Raw genomic sequence first — 11,076 nt, forward strand, 5'->3', positions numbered from 1 at the left:
GATTTTTGCTTGGCGTGTGATTCATAATGCACTACCAGTTGCTACCTTGTTAGTCAGACGAAAGATTATCACGGATTCAACATGCTCGGTTTGTAAATCTGCCTGGGAATCTATAGGCCACGCCTTGTTCAACTGTCGATATGCCAAAGCTGTCTGGCGAAATATGAATTTGTTTTTCGACTGGAATCGGGCTTCATCAATGTACAAAGGTGACTACTTGGTGCATCTATCCACCGTTTACACGCAGCATGAAATGGAACTTATCTTTTGTACTCTTTGGTCTATCTGGACCGAAAGAAATCGCATTGTCCATGGTTCCAAGGCCAAACCAGCAGCTGTTCTTGCTGCATTTGCTGACAACTACTTGACAAACTTCAAAGCTGCAAGGAACAAATATCATGTTGCTGATCCTCTCTTTCATCACCACCCGAGACCACCTGAAGCATCTCCTCCATGGCAACCGCCTGCTGCTGGTGAATTGAAATTAAATGTGGATGCCGCGGTTGATGCTAATCGTAAAATTACTGGTATTGGGGCTGTTGTTCGTGATTCTGCAGGGGTTGTTCGGGCTGCCTTAGCCAAACCAATAATTGGTAACTTTGCTTCTCATGAAATGGAAGCTAAGGCTCTTTTCTATAGTCTCAATTGGGTTTTACAGCTTCAAATGCCAATTACTATTGTGGAGACAGATGCTCTTCTTGTTGCCAATGCTATCCGAAGTGGCTCCTCAGCTATTACTGCCTATAGTGATTTAATAATTGATGTAACTAGTCTTTTATCCTTTTTCCCTCAAGTGAATGTTGTACATGCTAAACGTTCAGCCAATATGGTTGCGCATACTTTAGCTAAGTTCGCTTTAGGGGTGGATGGGACTTGCTCATGGTTGGAGGATTTACCTCCTTCTTTTTACTCTGTTATTGTAAATGACATTCCAATTTAATTTATAATAACAGGTATCTTTTCTCAAAAAAAAAAAAAAAAAAATACTAATTATTTAACTTAAAAATAATAAAACATAGCACCTAACTTCGTAAAATTAGATTTTTTAAGGGTGTTAGTTGTTATAATATACTTTTTTTTTTTTTGAGAGAGAGAGAGAGAGAGAGAGAGAGAGAGAGAGAGAGAGAGAGAGAGAGAGAGAGAGAGAGAGAGTTGTTATAATATACTCATTTAATGGTTTTGAGTAAAATTTAATTCACCCTCATTTAATGGTTTTGAGTAAAATTTAATTCACTATGGTAGATACTAGATATTCAAATATTTTATCATTTCAAAATAAAAAATAATTAACGACAGTTAAATTGTATGAAGTTAATTATTATTAATTTTTAAACATTCAAGTTTCAATCCAGAAATTGTCAGAGCTCAAACATGTAAATTTAAAATAAATAAATAAGGCAGAAGCATGATAAATTTTTGTATAAAAAAAAAAAGTTAAATTTGTGGGCTATATAGATTTGCCGTGATCCATATAAATAAATTTGGGGAAAAAAAAAACATGATATATTTAATTTATTTATTTATTAACCTATCACGAGTATAACTACAAATAATAATTTCTAAACAAAAAAAAAAAATCCCCTAATAAATAGTAACAGTTAAATTATTCCATAAAAAAAGTTACATTTAAATAAATATTGACTACAATCTAATTATCTGGTAATAATTGTTATCTTTATTATGATATATCCTTTTTTATCTTTTTTTCCTTCAAAAAATGAATAAATATATCCTTTTATATTTTCAAAAAATATATCCTTTTAGCAATCGCTCACCTCATGAGTCATGTCAAGACTATGTAGGTCCGTCTTCTATATCTACACCCACAAATTTTAAGGCTCTCCATCTCTCTCTCTATTCTCCAAACCAAGTTCTCAAAACTGTGTCAGATTCTACAGTACTACCACCATAAACTGCCATTAGAAAAAGCTTTTCACTCTGTTTTCTCCACTTTCATACATAAAAACAACTAAACAAAGTTGTCATATTCTTGATTTTAACGTTCCCATATATTTATAATTCCTCTTTAATTTGTCTCCATTGATTCTTAGTTTTCTGAGTCGATGATGAATATGGCTTCTGTGAGTGTGACCAACCCAGTTCAGTCCCCGCTCCGTACGTCTCGAATTTCTTCGCTTTACTTGTCACCCATTAAGATTTCACCTACCTCAGTTGCTCTCAAGTCTCGATCAGTGCCCTCTAGAGCCTCAACCAGCGCCGGCTTGGCTTTTTCGCCGTTGCCGGAGAATGTCATAACTCGTAAGAATAAGAGTACCGTGGATACTTTTCCTCACAAGCTTTTTTTGGGGTTTTCTGCTTTGGATCAACGGCTGAGACGGAGAGGTTCTGCTGAACTATCTCTTGTGACGGCCGCAGCTGCCGATGCCGACGGTCGGGAAATTGAAATTTCCGACAAGTAGGACTTTCTTCCTTCTTTGTGTATTTTTAATTTGTAAATTGAATGAAAACTATTTGACTTATATTTTTTTAATTTTCTTGAAATTAATTTTTATTTATTTATTTATTTTTTTTGAGATTAATTTTGGATCTGTCCCATGTCATCTCATGTGGTTTTTACTTCACTTTGATATGTCGTGTCGTTTTTAACTGAGCGGTGTTCCATTATTTTAAAGCTTTATCTACTCCACATGTCATGTCACGTGCTTGTAAACGACATATCATTTTTTAATAGAATAAATAAAAATTTATCAATCAGCCAAAAAAAAATATATATGAAATTTATCCTAAATTATTACTATCATTAGTTGATGCTAACAACTTTTTTTTTGTAAATGTAATACTAATTTACTAATGGCTACATTTGATCCAATGCAGGCCTAAGAGCTTTGGAGAGAGATTTCCTTTTATAATCACTGGCTTTTTCTTTTTCATGTGGTAAGAATCTATCTTCTAATCACTGATCATTAAACTTGTTTGGTTTCTGAATTGTTTCTGATGACAAGTGTGTTGTCATTTCAGGTACTTTTTAAATGTCATCTTCAACATACTGAACAAGAAGGTTTACAATTACTTCCCATATCCATAGTATGTCAACTCTCTTATCTTCATACATAAACTTGAGTATATCACATTAGTATTGACAACTATTAATGGTTTAATGCCTTGAAATTTTATTAGATATAATCAGTTCATTAATGTGCTAATTAGTTAGGTTGTCATTTCTGTTAATTAGCTAGTTATTCCCAAAACCACTTCTAACCTTTTTCACAAATGTCTATATAAGGCCCTTTTCTCTTCTTGTAAGACAGATTGCAATTTAATAACTTCTCTTATGATGTTCCCATTTTTGCAGCTTTGTCTCAGTCATACATCTCCTAGTTGGAGTGGTTTATTGTCTCGTTTCATGGACTGTTGGATTACCTAAGCGTGCAGTGAGTTTTAGTTTATCAGCATTTGACATGTTGTATTTGCATCAAAGAGAAACTATGCTGTTTGACCTTGACTTGTTTTGTTTTGGTATGTGCAGCCTATTAATAAGGAACTGCTGTTAGTATTGACCCCTGTGGCATTCTGTCACGCCCTTGGACATGTCATGTCCAATGTATCATTTGCAGCCGTGGCCGTCTCTTTCACGCACACTATTAAAGGTACAACATTTGATATTTGTTTGTGCTCTTATCCTGTGATGCATTAAACAGCAGGGGCTGCTTGTCAAGTGATTTATTTTCACTTCTGTTTGTACTTTGTTTTGGGGCTTAGATGGTTTGACATTATCTCTTATGTTTTTCAACAGCACTGGAGCCATTCTTTAATGCTGCAGCATCACAGTTTATCCTGGGCCAACAAATTCCCCTGTCATTATGGCTATCATTGGCTCCTGTTGTAATTGGTAACCACTATATGCCTGGATCATTTGCCAATAAATATGACTCTTAATGAATTCTAGATAAAAGCTAATATCTTTCAGTGGCTAATTTATAACCCTGAAGATTTACATGTTCTGTTTTTTTCATCTACTGACTTGTAAGTGTATTTTTTGTGTTAGGTGTGTCAATGGCATCGCTGACTGAACTTTCTTTTAACTGGACTGGTTTCGTCAGTGCAATGATTTCAAACATTGCATTCACTTACAGAAGTATCTATTCAAAGAAAGCAATGGTAAAATCTCTATGGAAGTGGGATTCTTCTAATTTATCATATATATTGCTTCTCTTATCACAGGTTGATGCTTACTTTTATTTACTTGAGATGGTCTATCTTTTAATTTTCTTTTCCATTTCTTTTCAACAGACAGGAATGGACAGTACAAATGTGTATGCTTACATCTCCATCATTGCCCTCTTGGTTTGCATTCCACCAGCTCTAATAGTGAGTCTACTTTTTCTCTCAGTTACATATACAGGCTAAGTAAGGTTTGACATTATCTGGTTTGGATGATAATTTGGTGTTTGATTGGATTGGATTGGATTTCAGATTGAGGGACCCAAACTGTTGCAACATGGTTTCCAAGATGCTATTGCCCAAGTGGGGCTCTACAAATTTATCTCAGACTTATTCTTGATTGGATTGTTCTACCATCTATACAATCAGGTATATATGTTAATAATAATAATGAATTTGTTATTTGACCTCAAATCGTTGGATGCTCAGTGTTTGCTATGTGGTGATAAATTGCAGCTTGCTACCAACACCCTGGAACGAGTGGCACCATTAACACACGCAGTTGGAAATGTGCTGAAGCGAGTGTTCGTGATTGGGTTCTCCATTGTAGTGTTCGGTAAGCAAGCAAACGCTAATCATTCATTTTCATTGAGTTTTATTACTCATTTTTTCATGTGTCTGACTCTTATATTGATATACAACATAACAATGGCAGGCAACAAGATCTCCACACAGACAGGTATTGGTACTGCCATAGCAATTGCTGGTGTGGCTATGTATTCCTTGATAAAGGCAAACATTGAAGAGGAGAAAAGGGTAAGTTAGGTTTATCAAAGCTTGTGCTATTTGAATAAGTTATGCTAGTGTTGTGTGTGAATTGTGAATAGTGATTTCATTTTATGGTGTCATTTTGTTATTTTAGAAGGCAGCGGCAGCTTCTGCAGCAGGGGGAGCAGCATCGTCTTAGTAGACAACTTTTGTAGATATTGTTGATGATTGATGATGATGAAGAGCATGATGAGAGGAGATGGAGAATTATGCAAACCAAACCAAACCACCCTAACCGGGAAACATTTTCATATTATATTTCAATTCAACTGCTTTCCAAGGATTATAATATCATTCCTATGTAGAAATAAAAGTTCAAGAGTCGGATACTAAAATCATTTCCATAAAGTTTATTATTGAAATGAATGACAATTCTTTGTTTTTTTCGCTTTTGTTCTTTTTACCGTTAGCCGTCTTAATACTATCTATTCCATTCTTATTTCTTGCCAAGTTATTCCCTATTATGTGAAAACATGTTCTATTAATTTGCATGATTTTTTTTCCTATTTACTTCGACAACCTTGATAAAGATATCTCATTTTATTCGTTTATTTAAATCATAATTCATTCTTATTAGCATTTAAAAATTTCAATTAAATAGTTGTTCAAAGAAAATTTAATTAATAAAAAATTGGAAATATGTAATATGAAAAACGAATTTCCTTAAAAAAAATTATTTTATTGTGATTAAAATGTTAAAAACAAATTGATTGAACAGAATCAAAATTAACATTAGAGTACAATATGTTAATCTGGATTCCTATCCATTATCAGATAGACAAAAGTATACTGTTCAGTTACCTAAAAAAAATTAATTTTTTCCTACAATTTATTCGCTCAATATATAATACTAAATGTGGAGAGGAAAACAAAAATAAGGAACATTATCAGAAAGAAAAAGACTGATGATCCTAGCATTAATCCTGCCAAGCCTCAAAATTTAGTATACTCAATTAATTTACAAGCACTGTCGAAAATTATCGAACAAAACGGTGTAGGTCTCTTTCTTGGGGAACCGAATGAGAAGCGTTCAGATTTTCCATATCATTAAAAAGCCAACCTACACAGAAACACAGGTAGTTGTTCATTACAAAAATAAGCTTAAAGACACAAGCGTTCAAAAGAAGGAAAATAACAGGACTGCGAAAATTAAACAACTAGAAAGTTCTGTCTTTGATTTTAGCATCTTTTAACGTGTGCTGACAGTTTACCTATGAAGCAAACTTGTTGCTGTAGTCAAGATTAAACAGCATGTTCCTTCGATTCTCATTACCCAGCCGAATCTTGAACGTTGATGCTAGGGAATTCAAACGGTCATCACTTTCATAGTCCATCTCTCGAATACATCGTCTCCTGACATTCTTCAATGTTTCTCTGGATGGCTCAAAACCAGCGTTTACCTAGCACAAAATATCACACCTTTTGGATTAGCATCTTCACAGAAACAGCAAATAAAAGACCATAATTGATTGCGAGTTACCATGCTATCAATCACAGAGAGCGCGGCTTTCTGATCTCGGTTTATAAGATGAGCATCAACAAGTATCATGTATGACTTTGCATTCGGCTTAGTGTCCAAACTTAGCATGTGTTCGAACACCCTTGAAGCTTCAAATGTCTGGCACCATCACATAATTAATTAGCAAACGTATAAATCTATGTCGTGCAAATGCATACAAATTAGGGACTCGAAGAAGTGGATTATTCCACATTTAATCATCCGTTCTAAAGATGGGCAGCATCTGCTGAGAGATCTTTACTTTTTCCATCTTCCTCCACACAATCAACCTTAATATGATTATGTGCAGCAGAACAAGATTACCTCAAGACATATGGAAGGCCTATATGCATGGTGGAGAACATAACAAACTAACTAACCAAAAGCCACAGTGGGCTTACAAAGTGCAAGTCTCTTTGTGAGAGAGTATGGAAGTGAGAAAGACAATGCAGCTAAGACACCCACCTTCTTGAGCCTCCCAAATGCATACATTAGAGCATTGTAAGAATGAACGTTAGGAGCCAACCCAAAGGAAGAACTAATGGCCTCAAAGGTCTGGTATGCACGATCAAGGTCCCAGATATTTGCACACCCTAATATTACACAGTTTAAAGCAGCAACTGACTTGTAGGGAGGGTCTGCACGACTCAAATTCTCCAGTTGAAAATACACCTGGAAAAGAAATTAACAGTTATTATAAAAAAAAAAATAAAGGTAAGAAAATCTTCACCTTCTATGCCACAAAATTCACGCATTTATTATTTTATATTAAAAAAAAAAAAAGCAAAAGAACTACCAACAATTCTATCATTAGGACATCTAAATAAATAAATAAAATCAATAGTAATATTATATGTGCTTATCTTCTTGTATCAGTAAGTTATGATTATTTATAGTTGCACTCCTTACTTGTTTAAATGTCTATTAAGGTTTATATACAACAGAGGAAGAGTTATCAATAAGTATATCCTTAGGGATTTCAAAATCAATCACCACACGTGTGTATCTTCTTGTTTCAGTAAAGTTAACAAGTTACATGTTAATATGCACAATTAATAGTATTATCAAATATATCCATAAACAAAAATGAAGGGAAAAGATAAAGGATATACACAAGATTGTAGCGAATTCAAACTATCGTAATTAATGGATAGAAAGACATACTGCATCTAAAGTCTCAAAACCTTTCTTGGAACACGCCACAACCAATGGTGATAAAGAGGTGAATGGAGAAAATAGTTCATCTTCTGCTACATTAGGGGAATGTTCATAAGCGGACTCAAACTCATTTAAGGTACTAAAAGCTCTCCGTAGCTCCCCCAATGATGACAAGGCATATATCTTTGCAAGGTAAGATTCGGGATTAGGAACCTTCTTTTGACGCAATGAGCGCTTTAGGATTGACCATGAAGCATCCAAGAGATTAGAATTGTTAGTTCTACCAGCAGTTCCTAGTGCTGATACAAGTAATCCTTCATCCACAGAAAGAGAAACAGAAGGCCTTGCTTGTTCACCTCTAGCAATCCACTTGGCCAGAAACTCCAGGGCATGATAACCTAACTTGCTATTGTCCTCTTGGAATGAATGATCTGCAATCAAGTTGCACAACCCCCAGGGAGGACAAAGAGCTTTGTTTTGTTCCATTGACTGATAACTCCAATAAAAACCAAATTAAACAAGTAAATAACTAAACATTATTCTAAATTTTGCACCTGTAACTACAACTCCAAATGTAGTAGCAATTACATACCTTGCACTTCTCAATAACCGAAACCAAAGCATCCAGCCTGTGAGTTTTGAGACAGAGTCGAACAAAATCTGTAAACACCTGAACTGACAATGTAACACCAGATTTCAATGCCAAGTCTATAAATTTGATGCCATCATTAATTCTATTTGTCTGAAAAAGCAGGGCGAGAACCAAATTATATGATTCATCATCAGGCAGAGATTCTTTCCCAGTTTGCAGCATCCTGCATTTTATTGAAAGGATAAGGGTCAGTGAAAATGAGATAAGTCAATGTGTTAACGAATATATAACTTTTGTGAAGTATAAGACAATCATAAGCATTGTCTTATTTTTCCCATTGAAAGATTTTTGTTAATGAAAAGTACTTTTCAAAGTATTAACAAATCCTAGCTTCTTGCAAAAGGACTTTTAAATTAAAAAGGGACTTTTTATTTTTTATCCAAACACACTTATTTTTAATTCTTAAAGCTAAAAAAGAGCTTATAGAAGCTAAGCCAAACGGGGCTATAAGTACATGTACCAAAATGCTTTACTAAGACAACTAACATAAACACTGTCATGGCAATTAGACACGATACAACCTGCGTACTTAAAAACACATAAATCTTTGTTTTCATTCACCAATACAGCAATGCATTCTTTTTAAAAGAAATTCATAAAACCATAAAAATTCCTCAAAAACACTAGGAGGATTGATTTTAATTGAACAGTCACTCATAGTTTTCACTATAACTGCAATTTCAAAAAAAAAAAAAAAAGACATTTTTTTTTAGTTTTAACAAAGAGCCTCTACGACTACGTAATGCAAACTGAATTGAAAGATGGGTTAACTCAAAATTGTGACTTCTAATTCTTACTAAAACTTTGTTTTTAAGCACACCAGCTACCCTATCAAATGGCAACTATTTTGTTCAGTATCATCAATTTCTTTAGATTTTTTCTTTTGTTTATAAATTAAGAAACAGACGTTTCAAGCATTTTGGAGTAGAAGAAGGTCAATCATAAAAATAATTCGTAATCCAATGTTAATGTTTCAGCACAGACACATAGTTCTATATACTCGTATAAATTCCAACAATTCAGCATAGTACACAACTATACAATTATATAAATACAAACATATTAACCCGCATTTTAAACATGAATATTTATGTAACGAACAAACAAATGGGAGTAGAAAAACAACCAACCGTTCAAGCAATTTCATGGCAGCTTCAGTCTCTTTGGCCTGGTGCATGACTTCAAGTACTAGATTAAAGGACGCTGTATTTGGCTTGACATCGTAATCATCCATTTGGGCCACTAGATCCAGCAAATCTCCTGCAGAAGCTCCGGTCATCAAATTGGCCCTCAGGTAATTGTTGAAGAGGTTCACGTCAGGCTTGTTCGGCTTTCCGTTCTTATCTAGTGACCGAACCCAGTACTCAAACAACTGTTTCATGTCGGCCCAGTTCTGCGAAGCCATCCAATCGGCAAATAAATTCATAAGGCTCGCACTGTCTAGGGACTGCGACAAAGCTTGGATTTGAGGAGTCGACGACCGCTGCAAGAAATTGAGCGGTAGCAACGACTGAGCCATGGAAGCATTTGTGATCGGGCTCCTCCAGTTCTCGTGGTATAGAGGGCTACCGGAGGCCGGGTTCGGGGGAAGTGGAGTTGCCGGATCGTGATTTGGCTCCGCCAGCTGGGGCTCCTGACTCAGGAACCCGAAGGTGGTGATGGATTTCAAGTTGGAGTTTTGACTAAAGTTCTTAATTAGGGTTCGGGTCCGACTGAAAATAGCCATTTGGGACGCCATTGATGGAGAACTCAAGTTAACTGGTTAGGGTTTTTGATGAACGAAGTTCAGTTCAGTGTTATCGATGGTTCAAGAATTACATGGTAAATTCAGGCGTATATTCTGTGTCCGATTGGCAGGCCCAGATGTTAATGGACTGGACTAGACATAAGCCTCAAATTGGAGTAATTAACCATTTACACTAATCTGGGCTGGGCTGGGCTTTTCTGGAAGATGTTCGCAAGGTATGTTATGTAGAAATAACACAAATTATGGTAAAAATTGAAGGATTTCTGGGGGTTTTTACAAAAATGTTAGATTTTGGTGAAAAGTTTACAATTTTACTGCCAGAAATTACATTTATACTGCCCTCCCTTTTCTTTTTTCTTTTATACTGTAAACACTAAAAAAAATGAGGCCTCCATCTTCCATACCCACTGACAGAACCACCACAGCAATACCAGAACAGTCGAAAAGAACTATTAATTCTGGCAAGATGAAGCAAAAATATTAAAACCATTAATATTGGGGTTGTCATGGTTTTTCTAATGTTGTTTTAAGGTTGTTCCACTGTTGTTTCGTATGTTTAAAAAATATTGATTTCAAATTACACAGGTTAAATCAACCACTGAATATTTGTTTGAGATAACCATAATGAAAGAATCATGGACACTAATAGTCTTACCTCCCATTAAAAGTGTGAAATCTAGAAGACCAAAAAAAAAAGATTGAAGTTGGCTAGGAAAAGAAACAACATAACAAATGCAGCAAAATAGGGGGAACTGGGGTACAACAAGAGAACATACAGGAAAATGCATCAAAAATAAAAAGAAGCTGAACAACTAAAAATAACAGTAGAACAACGGAGGAAAAATTGAACATATATTGAAGCATAGGATACTGAAGAAAATAATTTACATGCAAATTTCATTAATTTCCTATTAATATTAAAAATAGAGCAATACAATAATATTTGAAAAATTATAATAAATATATGAAAGAAAATAACATTAAAACAACATTAAATAATAATAAAACAATAACAAAATATAAAAAATGATAAGTTGGAGAAATAGGGTGGATTTGGAAGTGCGGTAGAGA

General features: G+C 34.7%; 2 protein-coding genes across 4 annotated transcripts; one reads left to right on the top strand and one right to left on the bottom strand.

The window, feature by feature from the left end:
- The first annotated feature begins 1,734 nt into the window (after positions 1-1,734).
- On the top strand, positions 1,735-5,337 carry LOC115699371 (triose phosphate/phosphate translocator, chloroplastic). 2 transcript variants are annotated; one of them, XM_030626731.2, is made up of 12 exons: positions 1,735-2,416; positions 2,836-2,895; positions 2,980-3,045; positions 3,314-3,392; positions 3,488-3,608; positions 3,755-3,850; positions 4,007-4,119; positions 4,252-4,329; positions 4,435-4,551; positions 4,639-4,738; positions 4,838-4,938; positions 5,045-5,337. In XM_030626731.2, the coding sequence occupies exons 1-12, from the start codon at positions 2,064-2,066 to the stop codon at positions 5,087-5,089; spliced, it is 1,329 nt and encodes a 442-aa protein (XP_030482591.1). In that variant the 5' UTR covers positions 1,735-2,063; the 3' UTR covers positions 5,090-5,337. The 2 variants fall into 2 exon arrangements, with proteins under 2 accessions (XP_030482591.1, XP_030482592.1); XM_030626732.2 differs by having other exon boundaries at positions 1,771-2,416; positions 5,048-5,337.
- A 271-nt stretch (positions 5,338-5,608) lies between these two features.
- On the bottom strand, positions 5,609-10,191 carry LOC115699370 (pentatricopeptide repeat-containing protein At1g26460, mitochondrial). Of its 2 annotated transcripts, XM_030626730.2 has the most exons (7): positions 9,389-10,191; positions 8,199-8,421; positions 7,613-8,095; positions 6,914-7,120; positions 6,431-6,568; positions 6,162-6,350; positions 5,609-6,010 (listed from the first exon to the last, which is right to left on the bottom strand). In XM_030626730.2, the coding sequence occupies exons 1-6, from the start codon at positions 9,994-9,996 to the stop codon at positions 6,162-6,164; spliced, it is 1,848 nt and encodes a 615-aa protein (XP_030482590.2). In that variant the 5' UTR covers positions 9,997-10,191; the 3' UTR covers positions 5,609-6,010. The 2 variants fall into 2 exon arrangements, with proteins under 2 accessions (XP_030482590.2, XP_060958707.1); XM_061102724.1 differs by having other exon boundaries at positions 5,609-6,350; positions 9,389-10,104.
- Between the last annotated feature and the right edge of the window lie 885 nt (positions 10,192-11,076).

Source organism: Cannabis sativa, chromosome 8 (assembly GCF_029168945.1).
Source record: "Cannabis sativa cultivar Pink pepper isolate KNU-18-1 chromosome 8, ASM2916894v1, whole genome shotgun sequence".
Classification (NCBI taxonomy): Eukaryota; Viridiplantae; Streptophyta; class Magnoliopsida; order Rosales; family Cannabaceae; genus Cannabis; species Cannabis sativa.